The 26,204-nt window shown below is 41.1% G+C and overlaps 1 protein-coding gene across 4 annotated transcripts in view; it reads right to left on the bottom strand.

Annotated features, from left to right (window-relative positions):
- The window catches only part of MICAL3 (microtubule associated monooxygenase, calponin and LIM domain containing 3), a 155,307-nt gene that overhangs the window by 103,583 nt on the left and 25,520 nt on the right, over positions 1-26,204 (bottom strand). For 3 of the 4 annotated variants that reach the window (XM_052668224.1, XM_052668226.1, XM_052668225.1), the window contains exon 2: positions 1,045-1,420. In XM_052668224.1, the coding sequence (XP_052524184.1) occupies positions 1,045-1,308 (264 nt within the window). In that variant the 5' untranslated portion in view covers positions 1,309-1,420. Of the gene's footprint in view, positions 1-1,044; positions 1,421-21,190; positions 21,330-26,204 lie in introns of those variants that run through there. The other variant, XM_052668223.1, reaches the window with a different exon arrangement.

Raw genomic sequence — 26,204 nt, 5'->3', positions numbered from 1 at the left:
CCTGGCTTGGGACATGGGTAAGCGTGGAATTTATTTAACTTATCCACCCTTTTTAGTTGCATTTCAAAAGAGCATCTCACCAGCAGCTTCTCAGTAACACTAGCAAATAAGATTTCCCTCCTCTTCCTCTTTCCCTTCACTCTCCCTCCTTGCCACACATAAGAGAGCTGATACGCAATATGCCCATTCCTTCCTTTGGTAGGACCCAGTTCAGCGTGAGTTCCATTGACCAACACTACTTATCTGCCTTATCTGTTTTCATAGTTGATCTGCATCCCACCTGTTATCTATAATTGGATGTAACAATTATGAACATTTTGAGGAAAGCATTATTTTCACAAGACATAGAACAATGCACCTTGACATTGAGTAATTATTACAGGTGTTATTGTAGCAATTACTTATGTCACTTATCTATACAAAAAATTGCAAGTAGGAAGTGCAACAATCAACGAAATAACATAACTTTCTAATATCTAGCTGAAAGTAAACCTGAGTCCATATATCTGAAATGACCCATTATATCCCAAATAGGATATATTTCCCTCTCAGTTCTCTTCTATAGGAACTAGTATTTAATTCTTCGTATTACTTCTTTCTGCAGAAAGGTTAATGTACAAGGGAAAGAGAAGCACCTATTGTCCTAAATGAAGGAGGGGAGAATCTTGTTCTAATTTTCTCATAGTCCATACTATCTTTCTTTATTTTTTGAAAGGAAAACTATATGATCACTTGAGAAAATAACTTATTCCATAAACATTTTGATGAATGACATAAATGTATTTCAGTAACAGAATAAATAGAAAAATAAAGCTCATACTGCAGAGTTCAACCAGGGCGTATGTAGCACACAGATATCAGTTCACAACAAGACACGTAAAATACAATGGAGAAGGTGAGTGAAAGCAGTAAATACCATACATATCAATCCTTTAAATGAACTGGTATGAGTTTCCACAGCATTTGTATTTTAGTGGGTTGATTTTTATTTTTTATTTTTTTATTCCCACAAATAAGTCTCTTACATAGGATCACTTTCCTTACCTTCGTGTTGGCGCATGCTTTCCCCTTCTTATAGTCCTTATGGCTGCCCCTTTTATCCAATTTGGCCCACAAGGCTTTGGCTTTCCAGTAATTTAGCTTGGACTTGAGTTTGTGATAGAAAGAACGGTAGTCCTTGGGCTTTAGTTCTAGGTAGTCACAGAGCTCCTGGAAAGCCTTGAGAGTCCCTTTGCATGTTGAAGCCTGGACAAATCTGTCGAAGAGAACGTGAGCCTGGTTCACCTTCTCGTTCTTACTCTCCTCCATGCTTCACGCTCGGCAGCTGCCCTGCAGGGCAGCGGTTCTCTTCCAGTCTGCCAGATTTCCCAGTGTTGCTCTGCTGAGCCACTTTCACCTCTGGCTTACAAGCATTATTAACCTATAAAATAAAAAGAAAAAAAATGTAACTGAGTTTGCTCTTTTTTTTTTTTTTCTTTCCAAAATTATCTCTGTGTCTGAGCTGAGGTCCAGATTCTCAGTAACAAATAAAGCAAGCATCAGTCCTAAATAAGTTAACTAAGCAATACCCCAGGCAGTCCTGCTGAGCTGACTGAAGCACAGCCTGTCTTCAGACACTGGGACACGTCCTTTCTATCAGAGCACAAAATAGTTTACCTGAGCCATACAACCTGTGAGTTTGAAGGCCTGCCTCTGTGCCCTGTCATAACAAAAACGATGATGGTACTGCAGTACTAGAATGAGGTTAAACTTTAGAGCAATCAAATGCTTACAATGTCAAGACTGGAAAAAAATGCTGGCCTGTGCTGCATCAAGCAGTATAAATATCTCTTCACCTAGAGCCCATGGGGACATTTCCTGTATCAGTAAGCAAGTAGCCCAGGAGAGAAATGGGGCTGTAGTACTATCCATGTGGGGTTCTCAGGCTGCTTCCTCTGTGGTTTTCAACACTGTTTGATATGCACATCCCCACATTTCAGGTGGTAGCTGGGATCCTTGGCAGATGAAATACGCTGACAAGAAGTCTGCTACTCTTAGTTGCATTCCTGGGATCCCACAGAAGTACAGAATTGTTTAGAATACAAACAACAATTTTCTTTAAAGAAAAGCTATTCCACTTTATATATAAAATCAATCTTTCTTTTATACACATACACATATGAACACGTACATACAAACAAGGTATAAACAATTACTCTAAGAAAGAATATTTCTGTTTATCTTCAGGTAGGACGGTAGCATGGGAACATATGCTGGAACTGTGGAAAAGAAAACAGTTTTGAGGTACATTTTCCTTTGTTTTTTTTTTTGCAAAGGGCATTAAGGTAAAAAAGGAAGTATGTGGACTCGGATAAAAGCTTTTAGATTCTCACCAGCTCTTTTCCCGCTTCCAGCAGACAGGAAGCCAAGGCAAACATTACAGCTCATGTCTCTCTTCCCCTCCGCCAGGACAGCCCTACAGCAGTTTATGTGGGCACTCCTGCTTCCCAGCCAAGCATGGCATCTATTGATTACATTTACAAATAGCAAAAGAGACCCAGAAACCCTTACATACATCCCTGAATTGTTTAGTATTAGAAATAAAATTCAAAGTTTCTGCAGAAGCCACAGCATAACGACAAGTTATACCACTCAGTGTATTTCTGACTTTATTAGGACAGCTGCCTTAGAGGACTCAGCACAGACGAGGATGTTTTTCTACATAGCTGATGGACATTGATGTTGTCCAAGCAGTACTGCTCACTAAGCAGTACGGAATTAACTTCTTTCCTTACTTTTAATCTTAACTTCACTACCAAGTGCGGTTCAGGCTTGCACCTAAGGGGGACCACCATGCTTTGGTGCTTTAAGTCTGCACCTCCTGTTCCCAAGAATGCTACAAAGAGCCCTAAAAAATCTCCTCTTACATTGAAGCAGCAATTTCAGTACATCTGATAATGGAGAGGAAATAAAATACTTGCAGTCTAAATCCATACACCACATTTACCAGCACAGTTCTTCAAGTATTCTGCTCATTTCCCCCACCCCTGACACTCTACCACCCAAAACCTCTACAGCAGCACTTCAGATGATTGATACAGCACTTCTTAAGAATAACCCTCAGAAACTACACAGCCTAAATGCAGCTGAGTGGCAATTTAAGCCGGTTGGTCCACAGACTATTACTGATACACCCAGATGCAAGGACAGCCTGAGTCTCATTTCCTGCTCTTCCTTCTGTTGTGTCGTATTGAATCCTGTAGTATTTTCAAAAAAGGAGCAAAGTGACACTGATTCTGCACTGTGCAGAGAGATCTGTGAATTAAAACCCAGCCTTCTGTCACCACAGGAACTCAGTGCTTTGTGTTCAAGGATGGCCAAGTCAGGAGAGACCTGCAAAAGCAGGTCACTTTGTGAAGCACAACCAGAGCAGCACATTAATTTTGCTGTTCTGCTTACATCCCATCTCACACTGGCTGTTAGGTAAGTTATGCCCACAGGTCAAATACAGAGGCTTCAGTCACTGTAATTAGTCACTCCTCAAAACTCTGCATTCTTGATGTATACACCCAAAGCCCTCAGAACCTGTGAGCAACATGTCAGAGAGCACGGAAATTACAGGAGGCAAAGCAAGGGCAGGCAGGAATTATTTGCCACATTTCCAGGGTATTTGTGTGCCTTGCTGGCCCTGCTGCAAGTCTGCAGCATCCTGCATGTTTTGTCTCGAGGCAGCTGATTGCTGACTCAGAAGCTCTGCAAATCCCTTGGCTGAAGCGCTGGGAAAGAAAGACAAAGTCTGTGAAAAAATGCATGCAAAAGCAGCGTTCATGTTGCTATTTACAATAATAGCAAGGGGTTGTTACTGACTCATGGCTGAAAGTACGCTCAGGATCTCTGCTCCTGCGCAGGATAAAAGAACCCAACGAAGAACAGAAACAAAGGATGAATAATTCCAGGTGGTGCTTCCTTCCCCTTCCTGCAGTCACCACAGGCACATGAATATTGTACCAAACACGTGCATGATAAAGAAAGATGCCTGCAAAACTCACAACTTGTATCAAATGGAAGAAATAGGAAAGGATTTTGCAAGCGATGCACACTGCGATTTTGGTTACACAAATTCAAATTCCTGCAGTGCTGCAAATCCTATATCCCAAATACATGCCTCCCGTACAGGAATCATCCTCCTACCATTTTCAATCCAGATTTTGTTAAAAGTGCTCACTCAACTAATGTTTTGGGCCTGGAAAAGTTTAATATTTTGGTATGGGAATGTATTTTCCAGCATTCTTTTACTTTTTTTTTTTTCCAGCAGTAACTATTGACTTAATTCCATCTAAACTCACAGATTGTTCTTTCTGGCTCAAAACAGCATTTTGAGCAAATGAAACATTTGCCACTTCTGATTGAGATCTTTTGAGCACCACGCCAGTATTTTCCTACATTTTGATTATTTCACAGCTAGACAAACAGTGCAGATGCACCCTTGACAGACAAACCTCTGAGGGGCTAGTGATCAATAAACTACAGTATTGTATGAAATCTAAATGACTGATAGCTCCAAGAGCCCCAATTTCCATTGATTTCATCCTTTCCATAGTATTTCCAATTGTCCAGCAACATCCCCTGCCCCTGTCTCCCCTCTGTGGCCCCTTACCTTCTGCCTAAGACTCAGTAAAGTGCTCTGGAAACTCTGAGATTAGTGTAGTACCACAGCCAGTACACACTTGCAACTTGGCTAGCAAAAGCCTAAGAACAGATTACTGCTAAGCTATGCTGCAGACAGTGGGGACACCTATTTTTGTCTCTCTCCCCTACCCAGCCACCAGTTTTCTTGTAGGAAATGAACTACCTTCAAGACTTTTACTCCCTGTCAAATCTGGATGAAATGGTTCAGAAGTTATTAAGGATGAACTGAAAAGCAGATGGACAAATGACTGAATCCAGTAAGCCTCCCCTCTGTAGGAAACCACACTAACAAAAGTCTTTATTCCAGCAAATGAAGGAGCTCTGCTTTCGTTTCCAGGATTTGACTTATTTATACTTTTGGCTCAAACTGAAGAAATGGTCTTTGCTACAGTGTGCTGATCACACTGTAAGTGATCCCAGATAACAAGAAGTGCAGGCTTAGGTTGGCTATAAGGGCTGGGGAACAGATGGCAAAAAGAGGACAACTTTGACAAGAAAAGATAAAAAGCATTGGCAATTATTTTAGCTCCGTATCATGCAGACAAGAAATGGGAAAGCAGGAGGACAAAAGGGTGGGGCTGCCATTGTGTGCAGCTTCCCTTTTAGACCAGATGGAAAAAAGAAATGTCAGTACCACACACAGTCAAGTTTGAAGATGGTATTTAGATCTGCTCTCACTCATAACACTCAAGCAAATACAGTGGACAAGGAATGTTTGCTGTTTATGCACCCATCAAAACCAGGTTTGAGGAGCTTCTGCACACCATGTGGGGATGAATCCCATCTACCTGCTTTCTAACTCCACCAAGCTAGAGTAGAAGTGAGAGAAAGAGGGATCAGATGTGAACTTGTTGCAAACACAAGAATCCATTCCTCATAAGATGATCAAAGTACATATACAAACAGGTCATGGATTGTCACAGAGAAAGCTCAACTCAGTAATAATTTGAAAAGAAATTCAAATTATATCAAAGAACATGGAAACAAACACAGAGGCATCTGCAGATATTTGGTTCCCAAATTCACATCAACGTACTGAATAAAAATATGTAGATTGTTCATTCTTAATCCTTTCTTAAGTGCCATAAAATGTTTACTGAGACATCAGAACTACAAAATAAGACTTTTATCTACATAAATTCAACGAATGTACTACTCTGCTGCTCTGTCATACACTGCTCTTTGATCAAATCAGGGTCCCTATAGGGAGTGAACATCAGCATCCAAAAATGAGGCCAAATAACAGATCAGATGTCTTCTTTTCTTCCTTTGATAAAAAATAATGCCCCAGAATGTTCTACTTGGGATTTTCCTTCCGGTGTTTGGGGAAAAGCTGCTTATCTTACGCATTGGAAGTGTTATGTATTTGACCATTTTAGGCAGTTTCCTTGAATTATAAAGCAAAAACTCCACAGACAATAAAAGAAGAAAAAAGCATGATACCATAGAATAGGAAGAGGTAACTGCCCCCTTATTACATGGTAAAGGAACGATAGGCCATCTGGATGGCTGTCATACTGCACAACAAACTTCAAGAATGACTAGCTTAGAGTTCCTGAATATACTCATGACACAGCCACATACCAGGGAGACCCCTCATAGCACAAGTCTTCACATGGGGCCAACAGTAACCAATGCAGTATTCCTTCTCATCTAGAACCAACTTGTTAACTGCATGCTTGAGAAGCTGAGGACACCCAAGGCGTATCATGGAACTGTCACCATTCTGTAAAGAACCGCGTTGTTACCCATAAATAAAATTTATTTCCCAAAAGAAGAGTTAATTACTTGTACCTAGAATCAAAACTGTAAGGACAAACTTTTTGGAATGTGTCTATTAGGGCGTATTATATGGGCAACTTTCCCTTTAAAAGCCTTCCAAAACCCCAAGACATCAGGCAGCAAAGGCTGCGTTTGTTATCTGCATAGTGAAGTTCATGCGCATCCTACAAAGTCTATTAAGTTCTTCCTGGTACAGACGCTACCATGATAGCGCACTAAAGACATGCAGCTACGCATCATCATCACTGTTCCATACACCATATGGCAACAAGGTGCTCAGCAGCAAGCCTACTGCTCTGGGAGGAAGGCAGCACTCCCTCCCAAAACATTTCTCCACAATTACTTCTTGGTGCACCTGCTACAGCACAGTGCCAGCTTCTGCTTTCACCTCCTCCCAGATTTTACCACGGTAAATACTGGAGGATGCTAACCCTACCAAAGGACTCGCCCCCATCTCACAGTTTGCCACATCTTCCTTGCCTCAGAAACCCTAGGAACTAATCCTGTAAGTGCAACGCTTCCCTTTACAAGTCTCCCAAACTCCCAGACGCTTGACAGCAAAGGCTTCATTTGTTACCTGCATGGTGAAATTCATGCATCTCTCACAAACTCCAGGGAGAAAACAGGAACTCTCAAAACACAGATCCTCATGTTTCAGTACAGGGAGCTCTCAGTCTACATACATGCCCATAAGACCATGCCTCACACCTGTAGGAAGTCAGACCATAGGTATTTTCTGATGAGCCATACATACATAACTTGTAAGTCAAGTATACAATCAGTTCGCACTAGGTGAGGGAGATCTTAGTGCTGGGCTGAAACACCTGGAGGCTTCTTACTCCACCTCTTACTAGGTAAGGAGGTTGGATACCATTCCTTCATTTGAACCGCCTTGAAGCTGAGCTTGATGTTACCTTTCAACACGAAAAATCATCCTGAAGTTACTTCTATCTAGTTTGCAAGCTGGCCTTTACTCCTGGAGTTCTTCAAATGCTATCTGAGGACAGCTCCAATATAAAAAAAAGCCCTGTAAGAAATACTGGAATGACACTTTCACAATACTTTATGATTCCAAATTGAGAAAAAAACCAAATCAGTTGGCTTAGCACAGCCAGACATAAAAGCTTTTGACATCATACAGAGTACAAATTTTCATCTTTCTAAGCCAACATGCTATGGCACAAGAAAAAAAAAAAGGTTTTCAAAAAAGCTGTACTGAAATCAGAGGAAAAAAAGCACTGTTCTGACCCAACTAGAAAGTTAAAGCAGAATGAAGACTGGAGGCTACACATGCACTGTAGAGACCTCTGCAGCCCAGCAATACAACTCCTCTGAGATTTTCAGGTTCTGCCAGCACTCCGATCACCCCAAGCTATCCCATGGCATGGTGGAACAAACAAAGCCCAGATTTTAAAAAACATAAGAGATCTCACAAAAGAAACTAACTATCTAATAAAACTCACTTTTTTTCTTTTAATTATACGAATGAAGGTCAGACCTGTCTGAATGTTTTACCAAAACAAGCTGCAACAATCACAAAAGATAACGTAGGAAAAAATCAACGTGGACAAAAAGACAGATACATGTGATCTGCAAGCAACAAGAGGGAAAAAATTACTGTCCTTTAAGGAGCTCATCAAATGTTTCATATGAAATCTAGAAAGCAAAAAAGCCTAACTTCTAATGTAGTACGTGCTTGCACTACAGAAGCTCATGCCTCCAATTACAAGCGCTTGTCTCCGCCTATGTGCTTCAGATCTTCCTTTCATCATCTAATTCTGCATATACAGGCAGGCAAAGGTTACTCATCACAAAGAAGCACGTGGTCCAATCTTGGCTGAACTTAACAAAGTCACCTTCATTTGGGTCACCAAGGGAGACATCTTAACATTCAGAAGCAAATTCTCAAATTTGTCATTTCTGTCAGCATTTATTCCAGTCAAAGCAGGTGGCTGCCTGGACTTCTAACTCCAAGGCTCCCTCCCCAGGGGTATGGTAAATACCAGACTCTCACAGTCCAAAGAACAAATATTCCAGTTACAGACCTTAAAAATGTACATGGAAAAGCAAGTTTCGTGTGTGCTGCTTCCAACTTTCAGCTATTATAGAAGTGGAAAAAAGGAAAGTGGTTTCTTGAAGGGGGAGAAAGGAGATATAAAACAGGATTAAAAGATTCCTAATTCCAAACTATACGCATACTCAACTAACTAAGGCATCACAAATAAAGCATATTGCACAGGGCAGTTCAAATGGATATTTAATAGATCTATCTCGAGTTTCTGCAGAGGAATACTGTATATAGAAAGCTGATCTACTTAAAATTTTTTGAGTTGTTTTTCTAAAGCAGACATTGCAAGACTATTGGGGAGCCAAGAAACCTATACGAAGACATTTGAATAAAAAAGCCATAAAAAATTCTCCAACCCACAAACCACTTCATTTAGAGGCTGCTGAACTTTATAAACAAAACAAACCTCAATGCTTAATTCTATGAAAAGCCCAGAAAGGGTTGGGACCATGCTATAACCCGTGGGTGCAACCTTAGCCTTTATAATTGCTAGGTAAAATATACACAGAAAGCTCAGAAAACACCCAAGGAATTGGACCTCAAACCCAGACCTTGCCTCCTTTTGCTGACTGAACAGATCCAAGAGCAACACCTCAAGGGCTCAGCTGCAGAACAGGACCAGACTTCACTCACTGCATGCCTTCGCTTGTCACTTAGTGTTGGTCTATCCAGCACTCTCCATCGCAGACATACGTCTCTATCTGCCACTGCCCCCAGCACACACACTGCCAGCAAAGCCAAGCTCCATCAGCCAGGCCAACTCCCTCTGGTTTCATTGCTGCCAAAGAAAATCACGCCGCACGATATCTTGTACCCTACTTATTAGCCCAGCTCAGGACATTCAGTTTTCCTCTTTCCTTAAAAGTTGTGCATGAAAATGCATGCTGTGTAGTCCCCCTACATATCTAAACCAGAAATGGCAGTCAAGAAACTTGATCCAGAGAAAGTGAAGCAGGTTGCTTCTTGATACTCCACAGGCCACCACAGGTCTCTTTTGTCCTTGCATGTTAATTAGCCATTAGATTAGACCATAATATACTATTAAGCAATTTCACTTCATTTTGCAAAAGCAGAGTTACGTACCTCAGCAAGAGCAAGACTGGCTGAAAAGAGTCTGAATGGGACGCAGAACAGGATTTGAAGGGAAGTAGGAAGAGACTCAATGACCTTTAGTGGGTCCCTTCCAACTCTGATATACTATGATTCTATGAACTGCTCCTAGCAGTTTCACTGCAGAGTTAACACCTGCATTCATGATAGAACTCACTTGTGCATGGGGCTTCTAGACAACAAAGAAGATACTGAATATCTTCAATGAACACAGTGATAAATCCCAATTCATTAGACCACGGGAAGAAAAGAGAAACGCACACACACAAATCCCATCGCTTTTATTTCAAAAATGAGATCCTTCCACCAAGCTCTCATTTACAGGTCCCACAACATCTTCTATCACGTCTCCTGAGCTGAATCCTTATAGATTAAAAAAAAATAAAAACAACCCTCTATCAAACCCTTTCCTCAAGGCATTTCATTTCTGTACTTATAGCGTGGAGTTCTTGATTTGACAGTACCTTAGAATGAGTTTAAGATACTTTTCTTGACAACCCTAGTCATGTAAATCTTTCCTCTTCTAAAGGTAAGAACAGCCAACCCTTTGCACTCTGGTACACACCACCACCTCTAATCACAACAACAGTAAATATTAGATTATTAATAAAATCAACACAAACTCCAACCCCTAGCAGCTAATAAATTTCACTGCAAGACTGTCAAGCAACAACTGATCAAATCAAATGCCCCATTACACAATCCTGGGTCTAACCCATCATTCATTTTCTTCACAGGTAACAGGAAAGCTTTTACCAGGAGACAGGAAAAGTTGCAAGCAAAAACTTAACTGGCATTTTGGCTGCTCTATCACAAATAGGCAGAATCAAGAAGTTACATTTTCTCACGCTACAAAACATAGCAAAACCTCCACAGGTAATCCCGATTATAGGTGGAGTTCAGAGCATAGCAAAAGCAAAACTCAGAGTGTTGAGCCTTCTGTTCTTGACATAAGTTAGCTCCATTTGTACATACTGTTACATAGCTTAAAAATAGTAACCACGCAGTATGTTCCCCACTTGGCTGGACATTTGACTCTCAGTAAATGCTGAACCAGTTTCAATTGGCCAGATAACGATTTCCCTCAAGCCCCCAAACGCACACGAGATGCCTCTCTCAGCAAACACAGTGCCAAGCTCAATGCCTAGAGCAAATGAAAATCTGTTAGGAAATCAGTTACAGAGGAAAGAGGTGGAGGCGGTTTTGTGATTTGCTCTCCTCTCCCTGAGGCTTTGGCAAGGAGAGTTTCTGAAATAAGATGGCACTCATCATTTCCAGAGGCAAACATTACCAGTCTGCTCAAATACAGCTGCACTGGTGGGGACATGAAAAGACTTGGTATGAATTAGTCAGAGATTTAATCCAATCTAAGTGTAAGGATGCCATTCAGCAGAATTTGTTCCTAGCAGTGAGCACACATAAAAGCTCCTCTTTGCCTTTCATCCTCAAGGACTTTCTATCTAGTCTTTTTTAATTCCATCCTTCTTTGGATGAAGGCCATTCCTCTGCAAGGATATCTGGGGGTCTGAGGCAGATATCCTTAGCTGAACTTCCCAGCTATCCTGCAGAGATAGGTGAGGGTATAAGCATCCATTTCACTTACTGCAGTTCTGAGAGATCCCATCACGGGAGCTACAGTGCCTTTTTGTGCAAGACATCTACACGCATCACTTTACCAGCCCACCATTACAGGTCACAGAGAAATATCTGCAGTTAAACAATTCCTGTCCAGTGTGCTCTGACAGCCCCTAGGCCCTGTGCTTTGCCACTGTGCTCTCTGCAGGCTGGAATTTGTCTTACGGGGAATTCCAGGATCTTCACTGACAGACAATTCAATTCTGGACTTTGGGCTCGAACTGAAGAATTTCCATAATTCCTCATTTCGTAATATGAACCTCCATCTGGTATTTGAGCACCAGCCAGACCAGTCTTTTTTCAAAATGCTTTTAAATGCAGCAAGAAAGGGCACAAGAGACCGAAGGCAACAGTGATACTCTTTCAGCAAGAAACACCAAGAAGTTGCTGCCAACTTAGGTAGTAACTTCAGAATCAGAAAGTACATTTAAGAAGAAAAAAACTGAAATTAAGAAAAACTTCCTTCAGGATTTTTTTTCAGCTGCTGCCTTCAGGCTTAGTCTGCTGCTGACTGATAGCACAGCACAGCTCTGCAAACATGGGGAGACCAGCAACTGTGGCAGAATGTCAGTGTGAAGCAGCTTCTTTCATGGAAGCCTGCTCAGCGCTCCTATACAACCTTCCACATGGTTACTAAAAGGTCCATTCCAGATAGAGCAGCCTGAGGCTTTCAACATTCGGAAACCCCTCTCTCTACAGTTGCTCACCAGTAGTAAACAATTCAGTGTTTGTATATTACCATTAGTTACACTGATGTTTACACCGCTATCAAAAAGGGCAGCTTTTGTCCAACTTGAAGACTGAAGTAATGTAAAGAATTTATTCCTAATTAGATTGGAAACCACCACTGCAATTTGAATCACAGAATCATTAGGGTTGGAAAGGCCTCTAAGATCATCCAGTCTAACCACCAACCCAATCACCACCATGCCCACTAACCATGTCCCTCAGTGCCACATTTGCACAGTGTTTGAGCACCTCCAGGGTCAGTGACACCACCACCTGCCTGGGCAGCCTGTGCCAGTGCACCACTGCTCTTTTGAAGAATACATTTTCCCTAATGTCCAATCTGAACTTCTCCTAATGCAACCTGGGCCCATTCCCTCTCCTATCACTATTATCTGACAGAAGAGGCAGACCCTCACCTCGCTATAGCCCCCTTTTAGGTTGTTGTAGAGAGCATTTGATAACATGACTATTTCTCATATCTACTGTAAGGGAAGAAAGATGCCAGGGAAGCTCAGCAGTTTCAGGCAAATGGAAGGGTTCAGCATCTGAGCCAGAATCAAAGTCCTTGGGCAATAAACCCCTTCACCAGATCAGTACAGTATGGGTGGTGTGGTCTCAAATCCGGTGGCCATCTGTCTCTGGAAACGCTCCTGCACCCTGTCCCAAGCCACATACTCTCACCCCTTTTCTTGCCCTCACACTGGTGATTCTCTGTCCTTGGGGTGACCCAGAGCACAAGGTAGGTCTGCAGAAAAAAAACCCAAAATTATTAGTTCTAAACCAGCATATTGAAGGATCAAATGAGCCCAAATCCCATTGCGAAAGAGAGGATGTGGTAGTTGTCATTATAGAGAAAGAGAAACATCTCTTATATCATGATATCTTTGATATTTATATGCTCCCTGTCTCCTGTATCCCTCCCCATGTATACAGCTGTTTGTGTCCCAGGCAGGACTGTGAAGTAATTGGGTTTGAGGTGGCAGAGTTCAGGTTTTTTGCTATTTCTTTTTGCAAGGAGATGCACGTAATGTGATGAAGCACTATTGCTGTAATTTGGCCAGGTAGGTTCTCTAATATGAGAACCTAATATTAGGATGAACATTGTATGGTTTTGCCCCTTTCCTGATATTCCATTAATTTTATTTGTACATTCTAGTTTTCTACAGAATATACAGTTAAAAATGAAGTTAGTCCCAAAAAAGGGCCATCACATCCCCCATTTGCTAAAAAACATGAACACTGTCTATCCCCCCCACCCTAGCTCCTTCCTCCTCCAACTACAATTTGCTCCTTTTTGTTCCAGAGGCAGATGCTCTGATATGGTACAGTATTCAGGCTCAGCACCACTCCTTTTCCCAGCTGAACAGCATCAAGGATAAGCAGTCTTTCATGCATAGGGTCTTCAGTTTTATGTTGTGCAAGTATGATGCATTCAGTGGAATACACAATGCCCCAGTACAGGCTATTAATGTTTCACAGTGCATTTGTTAGCGATGAGAGCAGAGCCACATTCACCTCTAAGCGAGCTTCTTGGGGGATTCAAGCCGTGGGAAATCAGCTAACCTCGAGTCCTAACTATAGGAACAAGTAGAAACACTCCCAGGGCCATCAAACACCCATCTGGACAAAGTGGAAAAGAAGCAAGTATGATATTTGGCTGCAGCACACTTTCCAAAGGAAATGTAATGTTAACTTCACTGGTTAGGAGACTGATAAAAAGGCTCAACTGAAAGTGCACGCAGTTCTTTCTCACAAAGAGGTACAGGAGGAGCATTCAGCTCATCAAGCTAACAACAATGGTGTGGCCCACATCTTTCAATTTTCCCTGCTTCCTGTCCCTTTTCTGTCATAGTTAAAATGTGTGTAAGGTTTCAAGCTGCAACATAATGCTTGAAACCAAAGAGATGAGGTTCTAGAGCACTCTCCCATGAGAAAGGAGCAATACAACAAAAGACTTCATTTGTTAACAGCATGCAGGTTTCTGAGACTGGAAAGAAACACATCACAAACCAGTAACTCGATTTTAGTGTACATACACAGATGTGACAGTATATGCACAAATAATGTCCCAACTCACAATCAAATAATCTAAACCACGATCACAAACATTACTGAAGGTTTATAATGCTGTATAAAATTACCAGCTTTCAAGGTCTTCAGGTTCATGAAGACGAATTTTCTCTGTAGAGGTAGCTGATCTTGTAGCCATTTCTGTAACTGCCTGTCCTCTAACTGACATATGTGTTGTGTGGGGTGTGAAGGAGGAGGGTAGTGATCCTCACATATTTGAAACTTCATTTCCTTGCCAGGATGGAAGAAATATTACATCTTCCCCTGTTTTAAAAAATAACAGCTTTAAAAGCTGAAGAACAGAATGGACTTAGGGAATTTTGCTTGTGTGTAGGGCTGAAAGGAACAATGTCATTAACAAAGTTACTGGGAAAAACAGGAAATGGATTCATTAAAATTGTTATTATTATTATTAAGAAAAATGCTTTTGGTAGTTCACAAGTGTGCAGCAGCAATATACTAAAAACTGCTGGCACAATTATTCTGCACGTTGACTTTGGAAAATAAAATTTGAGTGTTGTTTCCCCCAAATGCACAGAGACACTATGCAAAGAAAAGCTACAGGCCATTTATGCCACATCTGTGTTTGTTCCTGCAGCTAATAAAGGAATGTAAGATGACTACAAGCTATACAAGTAAAACGAATTCACCACATTATATCAGGGAGTTTAAAGGATAAGTACTGCTCCAGTGCTCCAAGTATGTACTACAGAGCCCAGTAATTCATAATCTCAAAAGAGAAGTTATTCAACGTGTGTCTGACTTGCTCTTAAAAATACTTAAGATACACTAACAGTATAGATAATTCAGGATTGCTCCAACCTGGCCCTGAGCAAGCTTGATTTTTCCTTTTCCATATATGCCACATAGCAGTGACTTCATTTCCATTAGTCTCCTGGTTACTCAGTGGATGTGACAAAAATGTAGCCATTAAGTAAATCAGTAGGATCTCCTAAATTTACCAGAAAGATCAGTGTTTACATGTCTTTATAAATCCAGTCCAGAGGTGATGGCACATTTATAAGCTCTTATAAATTATAGATTGAGATGTGCTAATATCTTAGAGAAACAGAACAAAAAAGCTTATAGCATCCAGCTGTAAGAAACGTGGAACTGAACTGCGTCCCTGACAAACATAACACGGCAGTGTTCACCGAATGGCAAAGGAGGTCCCTTCTGTAGTTTGAGTCCCCACTTGTTAATAGTGCTTCTGGGTGCCCCTCTGTCCATTATATTCACTGCCTTTGGGGAAAGCATGCTGCTAACACAAAGTACGGAGTTTGCCTCTATAAAGATTATGCCGTGTAACCCTAAGGTTATTCAACATTTAGTATTTCAGTAATTCACAAGACACACTGTAGAGAATGCTAGTGGTATCCACACGCTTCTGTAGTATTTGACCCAGAACACCCCATGTGTGTATGTTGGGATCCAGGCATTAGACTCCCATGTAGCTCCACTCCAGAGTACATGGCAATTCACTTGCAGGACAGAGCCATTTAATAATTACACCACACTTCATTAACAACATATAAAGTAAATTAAGAGCAGAGTTAGGCCTAATCAAAATGGCCAAGATAGGTACCTTGCTATTCAATGATGCTCTCCCAAGAGGAATACAAAACAGTGCCAGAATCTGTGAGAGAAGCTGACCATACTACGTTACAGTTACTTGCTGCAAGGTAAAGATGGATGGAAACATCTGCAAACAAACTCAATCTATTCTGTTTTGTCTGTTTTCCCCTCCCACCTAATCACTAAGAAAATCACATACCAACCTGCACCCATAATCACTACAATCCGATCATGGGTCCAACAAATTCTAGGTGTAAATAAATCTCCCCAAACTCAGCAAGCCTTGAGGATAGACAACAGCAACAAGTGAACAAAACCCATCTCTCTTTCACATAAAAAATAAACAAATAAGATGCTATCTGGCCGGAGCATCCAGGCAAGATGGATCACTCTCAAAACTCTCCCACAGACAGGATTCAGCAAGTAAACTTTCAGCATGCTCTTTTGGCTTCTTCCACTGAATGTAAGTTGAAATCCACTCATGGAAAAACAGCACACGGCCATGAAAATTCTTCTGTTCCAATTAGGCTACACTCAAGAAGAGTCAGTACTCAGAGTTGACCCTGGCAGTATGTGACTGGAGGCCTGCCACGCCAATAGCTTCTCCAGACCAGTACATTTGGCTGCAGAAGAAATAAGGATATTTTGGAAAGGGGAAGTATTCATGTTTCCTTTCTCTTCTACATTAAGTATGTTGTTGTGGATGTTGATAAAGGCAGTGCACCAATCCGCCCTGTTTAAAACTCTTGTTTTAGAAGTGGGTCAAATTAAAAATTTGGGAGTTTAATAGCCACAGAATAGTAGAGGTTGGAAAGAGGCTGTGGAGATTGCTTGGTGCAATCCCACTGCTCAAAGCAGGCAGCTGAAGCAGGTTACTCAGGGCTGCACTCAGCCAGATTTTGAATATCTCCAAGGACGGAGACATGGGGAACACTTTAAACCTAATGGAATATCCCTTACAGACAGATCTGCATATTTAACCTCCAGGCAGATTATTTTGTATGTAACAGGAGGGCAATTGTAGCGAAGAAATGCTCAAGTCTCGGCAGATATCACCCTAAAAGGTGAAGCCAAGAGAGCAAAAAGCAGCAAGTCATTTTTTCCCCTATATTCACAAAACTCATAAACTCTTCAGATTTCCTTCTCGCCTTGAAACAAAGTGTAATGTTCATTCCCAGGCCTCATGGAACATTAAACAAGAGAGCTTAACCTATGAAGATAACGCAGAACTACTGCCTAGGTTTTGGGATTTGTAGCTATGAATTTCATCTCACACACTTCTTTCTAAACAAAGGTAAAACTAAGCCCGCAGGCTCAACTAAGCTACCTCTCTTCAAATAGAGTTCTTGCTGGTTTGGAGACATCTGAATTGGCAGCATACAAACTCTAGCAAAATCAGAAAAATAGCACTGTCAAGACTACTGAGTCTATCATGTTGCTCCAGATGTTGACATAGAACATGGAGCTTCTTAAGGGCTGCAGTATGAAAGAGACACCTAATGACATCAGAATGGATTATTTGCAACCACTGGTTTAAAAATACATTTCCAAGAGTAGAGTACAATTCCTGGCAGTGGGGCAATAGGGAATAGCTGTTCAATTGGCAACCAAACCACAAGGTTTTAAATAGAGAGTTCAAAGGCAGAGATTATTCCCTTATCCTGTGCTGTCAGTGCTAAAAGCTGTGAGGAAATGTAATACTGATATAGAGTTGGGAAGCAAAAATGTTTACCTTTAAGGTTAAGTTCTTTTAAGTTTGTCTTCACAAAGCCGTATCTCGGATTACTTGTAACGTGCAAAGACAGTTTAAAACACAGGAGACATACACAATACAGTCAAAGATCTATCATTCCATTTCAGTGCAATCAAGCTTTGGCTCTTGCAGGGTTGTCATTTTAGTTTTGCTATATGACAAATGCATTCCTTAAAATGAGGTTCATCTTCCGATAGGAATCTGTTGTGAGGTTCTGGTGGCAGTTAATGGTAGCTACTTACAAATACTTGGGAAATCAAGCTATTTTGATGGAGAATAAAAAACAAGATCAATCACAAGGGAAGGCAGGTTTAGAAACCAGCAGATTTGTCTCTACAAACAGTTCATTTAGAAGAAAGCCTGATGTCGTGGTAATCTATTACACACATGCATGCTGGACGAATGAAATTACCAGGTCAGCCCTCATGTGTCCCTGGTCCTTCTTCCTTTCCTTGCTCCTTTGTAGGAGGTTCTGGCAACAAGATTTCAGAAGATTACTAGGTCAAAGTTGGAAATGCATTTCAGCCAGCAGTCTAAAAGTGAAGTTAATCACCTCAGTACCATTAAGGACTGAGACAGACTGCTTACACTAACTAGCCAGTAATTAATCACATGCCATGTAAACAGCACCTCTGAGTACACGGGTGAACGAGTCCCCAGCAATTGTTATTTGAGGCAACAGATGCTGGGTGATACAGAATCTACTTCTCTGCACTGTTCCACACAGAACTGTTTCAGCTTTCGACTAGACAGGACTTCTACAAGCCCTGAACAAGAGAAAGCTTTCCTAACTTCATGAGTCTCCCTTCTCACTGCATGCAGCCCAGGAAGCAGTGTAGACAGTGCTGCCACATTACCACCATCCAGGCTGTTTCATGAACTTATCAACTTACGCAAAAACTTGGAATAAAATATCCCAAGCAGTGATTTCAGCCAAACCCTGAGTTACAGAACAAGATTTCAAGTTTTTAGACTAATGAGGCCAGTTGCTGCTTGTGCAAGTGTTCATGAGCTTCTCCTGCATGTGATGTATCTATGGCCACCCTCCTCTTTGGATAAAAAAGGAAGCCAGTCTTTTTAAAATCACAAGGAAGTGATTTTAAAAAACAAGGTTGTTCTCATTTAAAGAGATGTTCTGCAATCATCAAATAACTCATCTCCTTTGGTCAAGATTTGATTTGAGGGTTTTTTGTTGCTGTTTTTTTTAAGTGACTTGTTTCCTCAACAAGTGAATAAAAACACACCTCAAAGAGATCTGGAAACCCTGAACACTTCCCTGCTCCTGCAGGAAGTTCATCCACATACAACTCTTCAAGCTCCATTTCAACCCCTGGCCATTAAGACTGAAAAGGGAACAGAAGTTTTTAGATTCCTTACCATTGTTAAGTTCTAACAAATTAAGACTTCAATGTTGAGTTCTTAATTTCACTGTTTAATGAGACAAAACTAGACTGCCTTTAGGAGTACAGACTTGTTTACAGCCTTCATTAAAAACTCTAAAAATCTTATCCAAGATGTTTAAACACATGATGGCATTTATAGTTAAGATATTAAACTACACAGTTTATATAGTGTATTTATATAGTTCAATGTGTCATTATGATACAATGCTCAGTTTCAAGATAAGGTAATCTACAGGGTTTTCACGGATTCAAAGCTTAAATCAACTCCCAACAGAATGGCAAGAAAAGCTGTAGCTTTCCTTCCCTTTGCTTTTAGATTCTCTTAGAAAGGAGAGGGATTCCTTTCAGTACCATCTCTTCAATTCAGATTGCCAAGAACAGTTATGGAAAACATTTTCTAGGGTTGAGACAAAAGAAGACTTCCAAAATCAGCTGCAAAATTTGTAAGGGTAAGGGACACCTCTTAGACTTTTTCAGTCACCAATAACCGCATTAGGATGGCACTAGAGATTCCTAAGGTAAAAGGTCTGTTATCCATCACCAGCAAGTGAGCTGCTCTGAACTCTGTAGATGTACCTCAAAAGGAATCCATTGTTACACTCCTCCTATGTTTACAGTACAACGAGAACAGGGTAAGGAATACAGCCTATTAAGAATTCTTTAATGCCTCGATATGTTTTCATTCTGCATTTCAAAACTCATTTGAAACACTAAAGTGCACATTTCTTAAAAGTGGACATTTGAAATGCAACCTCAGTCAAACATGATAAAGAAAATTCAGTACCTGCACCCAAAACAAAAGTACTAACAGGCATTTCTGCCTTCAGAAAGGCCAAACATGCTTGCTCACCAAAACCAGTTCCTCATTTTCACATCTTTCTCCTCTAGTCCTGTGGTTTCATTGGGTTTACTCATATCACTCAATAACATTAAGTACATAATGATACTGCAGAAAGTAACACCACCACTTCTGCGGTTGTAAATTTAGCCACAAATACCCTTCCTGTTAAGGCACAATTCAAGGCAATAACTAACTGTACATGCATCCAAGATCTCCAGCTGCAAGAATTCATGTGTAAGCCAATTTAGAACCAAGCCACCATAGAAAGGGATTCATTTTACTCCTCTCATTTTGGCTCTAAGAATGAGTTAAACTTGAAGACCTCCCCAGCACTATTGTCCCCTAACCTAAGAAACAAGACAAGCCTGTTCAGTAAGACATGATCCAACTCCCCACAGGCTGTGCAATTATCATAACAGAAACAGAAGAGGAAAAGAAACACAAAGTTTGTGACAGACCCACCCCTAAGGCAACAGGGTGATATTCAGCTGTTTTAGGCAAATCAAGAAAACACTCTATGGGTATTCCTGCTTAGGGAAGAGGCTGCAAGAACAACAGCCTCCCTGGTTTTGCAAAGTCACTGACAATTGCTGGGTTTTTTAAATCAGTGTCTCAACAGAAGAAAAAAATTATTATTATTTTTTAATATCAATATTTTTAGGAAAAAATCCTTGTAGCTCCCACTCCCTCAATATGTTATGTCCAGGAAAAAAATAAAAACCATTTGTTTGTCTGTTTCAGTTGCAGTGCTACCAAGTTTAACTAGAAGCAGTACAAGCAAAGCCAGGAGTCCCTGATCTGCTTACTAACAAAGAAAGAACACAAATCATTTCTCTGCATCTTCCCACTGAGTTCAAACACCCTGGATACTTTAAGGAAATGCCTCTTGAGAAACTCACCTTGCTTACCTCTTTAAGAAAGGTTCCAATTGCTCTATTACTACCACCATGTTCTATTTCAGTTTCTGAAACCTGCAGTTTTACCTCCTTTTTGTTGTGCATACGGCAGTCGCACACTAAGCAGAACTTCATTCCAGAATCTTCATTTGACTTTTAATGACTACAGCTAACTGGCTCCCAAAAAACCTGGAGGAACAGCAATTCAGGCAATCCAAAGGGCTGCTTTTGGGAACTGTGACAAAGCAGTAAAGAAAAGCTCACACCCCCACCAGAAACGCTGTGGAACAAACTGAATGTTTGCTCTCATATCAACCTGGCACACTCTCAAGGGAAGTTGTGGAAGTCTGTTTTTCAAAGCATTTCAAATTAAGACTATTTAAAGAAATAACAGCAGAAACAAAGCATAGCTGTCTAGATTATATTTCCTATCGTTTTGAAAGAAAATTAGACAAATATCCACAGCTTCACTATTGTGTAAGGGCAATACATTTGTGAGACATAAAACATCCCAGTGTGAGATGTTTAAGGACTTACACACAGAAAGTTTGCACTTCAATGTTGTCTGCACTATCCATTAATATTTCCTATCCAAGTAAGTAGGGTGCCTGGCAATAGGTGAGTTCAAAAGTCAGCACAAATCTATGAGATTTTCCTTACCTGAGCATCCCAAGTCATTCTCCCTTCAAGCCCTCACAGGCGGCTCCAGAGCCGTCAACCAGACAGGACAACCTTCTTGCTCCTATTTCTTTGGGAATCTCAGCTCAGGGAACACCCAGTATCTGTACCAATGATGGGCGTGTTTTCACAAAGATCTTCAGAAAAGCTAGAGTGAAGCATGGGAGAAAGGAGCAAGCATACAAAGGAGACTGCCTTCACAGCCCATCTATGGTGGCATATATTATGTTGTGTATTTAGAGTTCCTGAAGGAACTCTAAACTTTATCCAGATTATGAGCAGTTATTTGTTTCCTGACTAAGTCACTTTATTGTGAGAGCCTGTGCTGGCACTCCCTATGATGGAAAGAACGTCTACTAGCTACTAAAATAACAGCTTTCTGAACTTAAAAAAAAAAAACAAAAACAACGCAACCAAAACTGCATACTGTCAGACAAAGTAAACTAGAGGCTTATACCTACCATGTATTCAAAGCCAGAAAACACCCAAATCAAAGCTGTGTCATACCACCCATTATGATCCAGTGTAATTGCATTAGTACAACAAACAGTTCTACCTCTGCCAACATTGCCATCCCTCAAAACCAGGAACCACAAGTCAGTATAATCTTGGCAACAAACAACTCTTGTTCTCATGCAATTACCACAAGTTTACCAGTCATGGCTTTTGTATTTATTTAAAGTCTTCCTTGGGCAGCCAAAAGCATGCCAGAGCTGGATGTGAAAACAGCCACCTTACCCATATCTGCAACTAAATCCCAGGACACATCTGACCTAAAATCTGAGACGTGGCCACAGACAGTACTCAAACATAACCACTGACTTTTGTACTTCCTTTTCCCTCCACATCTCTGCCAGTTTTTCTACATTCACATGCCTTTGCTTCACATGACACAGGTTTCAGAACAGTCTTTCAACAATTCCTGGACATTCAGGCCCCTCTCTGAAGTCTCCCAGGAGATTCCCCAGGCATCAACCAGGCAAAACCCACACATTCCTACTGGGAATGCATTTGCCCTCCACAGTGGACTGATTTGTCCGTAACAAACAAAACTGACTAAGCAAAAGGTTACTGTAGCTATTAAGGTTTTCAGTGTAATCATTTATGTTCAATGCTACTCATACAGTATACTAGGAAAGAAATTAGGGATTTAACTTCACTGGTTAACTCTAGATGTCATGCCTCATCATTCAGACAGAAAAGACTTGAGAAATTAAAAATAGCCAATGCTAAAAAGCCATTCTTACTCACAGACCGAAAGTATAACAACAATCACAGAACTGTTTTCAAAAAGCTTGTAGTGTTGTTTAAGAAAACATGCACTAAGCGAAACACAAAAGAAGTTCCCCGTTCAAGTATTTTTTTTTCCTTTTCTTATCCTTACAGTGACTTAGCTTTAAGACCTCCACACAATTTTTGAATAGAGAGTAAGCTTGAAGCATCTAATCACCATTTATGTCAACACTTAGAAGAACAGGTACAGAACTAGGAAGGATTTATAGCATCTTGCCACAGTGAGCTCTGACCAAAGCTCAGTTCTAATTAATAAAACTTTCAGAAGATTGAGCTTAAGGCTCATGGCCTATTTTCATTATGAACATCTGATTATCTGACAATTCAAACCAGGGCTTCATAGAATCACAGAAACCTTAGAGTTGGAAAGGACCTCTGAAGACCATCTAGACCAACTCTCCTGCAATAAACAGGGACACCACACTAGGGCCTGATCCAGGGATGTCTCCAGGGATGGAGCACCAGCCACATCACTAGGTAATCTGTGCCAGTGCCTCACCACCCTCACTGGAAAAGACTTTTTCCTTATATCTAACTTAAATCTACCCTCCTTGAGCTTGAAACCAGTTCTATCATCACAGACCCTGCTAAATAATCTGCCCTCCTCTTTCCTCTCATTTCCCATTAGATACCAAAAGCCTGCTATCAGGTCACCTAACAGCCTTCTCTTCTCCAGGCCAAACAGCTCCAGCTCTTTCAGCCTGTTCTCACAGGACAGCTGTTCCATCCCTGGATCATTCTGTGACCCTTCTTTGGAGGTGCTCCAACAGGTCTGTGTCTCTACTGTACTGAGGACTCCACATCTGGATGCACTATTCCAAGTGAGGCCTCACCAGCACAGAGTAGAGGAGCAGGATCATCTCCCTCAACCTGCTCACCAGTTTTCTTTTGATGTAGTCCAGGATACAGTTGGCATTCTGGGCTGCAAGGGCACACTGCTGGCTCATGTCCAGCATGCCATCCACCAGTACCTCCAGGTCTTTTTCTGCAAGGCTGCACTCAATCTGTTCTTCCCCAGCTTGTATTGGCCATGGGGGTTGCCTCGACCCAGGTGCAAGATCTTGCAAGACATCAGAAGCTCACATACTTTATTCACAGATAATTTCTCTCAACAGAAGAATTGGGGTTTTTTTGGCTGATACAGCCCTGAAAGGTCAAAAATTCTGTTTTCATACATTATTTTTAATACACTTTTAAAACTTATCTGATGTATCACCTTCAGCCAGCAAGTTGCTCGAAGTGTGGAGCTTCAGAGCGTGCCTACTCTTCTGGAGTATGTTGTGTTGAGCAAAATGTAAACCATCTGTGTCATTCTGTCTTTCATGAGGTGAAGCTGTACCACAAAACAGCTAAAGATAGCACAATGATTATATGTTTGCAAGGAAGCAGCAAATTAAGCCTTCCCTAAGCAGAGAGAAAACAACTACTGCTTGAACAATGACAATTTTCTACAACAGTCTTTCCTATTTACTTCCAAAGCCAAAATATATGATCTTCAAGATCCTTTAAAGCGTTATGAGTCAGCTACAAATCCAGGTCAGACTTTTTTTTTCTTCAAATCGGCAGGGATTTTTACATGGCATGACTGAATCTAAGTAACATGCTTAACAAGTGCACCCGAGATCCAGAAATGAGAAGTTTTAGAGAAACAGGAAGACAAATTCAGCTGGAAACAAGCCTCCTGCCAAGAAAGCACATTCTGTCCTTACTATAAAAATCTATTTACTCATCTTCAAAGCAGCAAGATGAGGGCATACTCACAAGAAGTACTAGACCAGATAAAGCAACAACTACACGGAGTTAGTGTCATACAGTTAGCATTCAGACACAAATGTCTATACCCAGTCCTAGTTTAAACCCTACTTTTTGCCAGCTTGCCACCATTTTAAAGTAGAGCTCCTGTAGCCTCCACAAAGTCTATACCATCAGGAGCTCTATTTGCAACACAAAACTTCCAGCATCCTCATCAGGTGATGATGCTGTCACTTATATGGTACAATAAAGCAGGCTGCAGCAGCATTTTTGCTCCCATACTTCATCATTTCTCCAGACTGATAGCACACATCCTGCTGGCTACCCTCCCTCCTTCCAGTCTTGCACTCCAGGGAAATCGATGTAGTTGAATTATGCACACTTACATCACCACCTACCAATCAAAACAGGACAGAGTTCACGCATTAAGCCACGCACCCTTTGGAAGATAATGAAAGAAGTGCAAGTATAAAGCAGAAATCTATCAACTCCGACTTTAAAGGGCAAGGGTAGATCAAGAGAAACAACATACAAGTGTAACACAAGTGAGCTGCTGGACTCTTCACTGAAGCTCTTAGAGCACACATAGTTCAGCATAAAGTGAGTGTTATCACTTATTTTTTTTCTCCCTGTCTTACACAGTCATGGGTGAGGTCAGACAGAACCCTGCTGATGTGGCAGTTGTTCTCTCCCTAGAGCAGATGATTTCAATCCAGCAGTGTATGTTTCAGCCTATACACTTATTTCAGTCAAAGAAAATATCCCAAGCCATCATGAGCTCAAAAAAAGAATTTCTAACCACAGTGTGGCAAGATTGGGGTGGAGAAGGAGAAGAGGAAAAACAATGTTGTTTTAAGACCTATTCCAAGTTCACATCTCCAGCCAGAAACAGCTTTTAGTACCACTATTCTCAGTAATAAACTTCAGGACCAGTTACTTCCATTTGTTTTCATCCCTAAGGAGTAACTAGATTTGTACAAATGGAGCTGTCTATCTAGGTTCAGAGCATGCATGTGGGGGTAAGTGGGAAAAGGGATGAGTGGGGTGGAGAAGGCAGCTTACAAAAAGAAAATTACAGTGCAAACACTGTTAGTGTGGTACAGCATTTGTAATCACCTCACCTGCTCAAGCAAATTGTTGAATTAAATCTCAAACAATGCAAACAGGTGAAGAGAAGCCTGGTACTATTGCATCCTTTGCTCCACAGCAGGCAGAAGGGCTATGACATTCCATGCAAAGTTCATAGGAGGGCAATGGAGGAAGTCTTCATTCCTTCCCAGGAGTTAATTACAGTGAAGGAAAGTCAGCCTCAGTTTCACCACAACAAAAAAACAACTCAATGAGCTTATACACAAGACCAACCTAAGAGAGACCCCGAAAAATCAGCTGGAACTGAAGAAAGTGGTCTGGAAGTCAAACGGAATTCAAGGACTGCCCATCCCGGCCACGAAAGCCCAGCTCTAACGGTGCCTTGCTTACCCAGCAGCATTATTATTACAGGTTTCTATTTTTATCTGGACAGTAAAATGTAGACGAATACAGTTACAAGCTTCTCACTGCTTCACCGACTTCAAGACTAGTTTTGAAGTCGGGAAGGAATGCATAAACACCCCATTTATCAGCTGTACAAGCCTGACTGCTCAGTGCCTGTTATTCCCTGTGTGCCTACTCCGTTTCTTTGGATTATCATTGACACCTGCTTAATTCTTTGACTCCAAGATTATTTGCAAGTACCATTTATGGTAGTTTTGCAGAAACTCACGCCCGAAGAGCCTGACAGATTGCCAGCTCACTTCATTAAAAAACCTCCCGTGGTAACAGCTTTCTTCTACTGCTGACTAGGGCTGTGTTTGAACTGGTGACCCTAAGCTGAAGTGCTCCACATGTCAACAATCAGCTGTGCCAAGGCAGCCTGTAACCTGTGAAGATGGGGAATTCTTAACACAGAGCT

The sequence above is a fragment of the Tympanuchus pallidicinctus genome, unplaced genomic scaffold, assembly GCF_026119805.1.
Source record: "Tympanuchus pallidicinctus isolate F22 unplaced genomic scaffold, pur_lepc_1.0 scaffold8, whole genome shotgun sequence".
NCBI lineage: Eukaryota > Metazoa > Chordata > Aves > Galliformes > Phasianidae > Tympanuchus > Tympanuchus pallidicinctus.
This window is presented reverse-complemented; position numbering and strand designations above follow the sequence as displayed.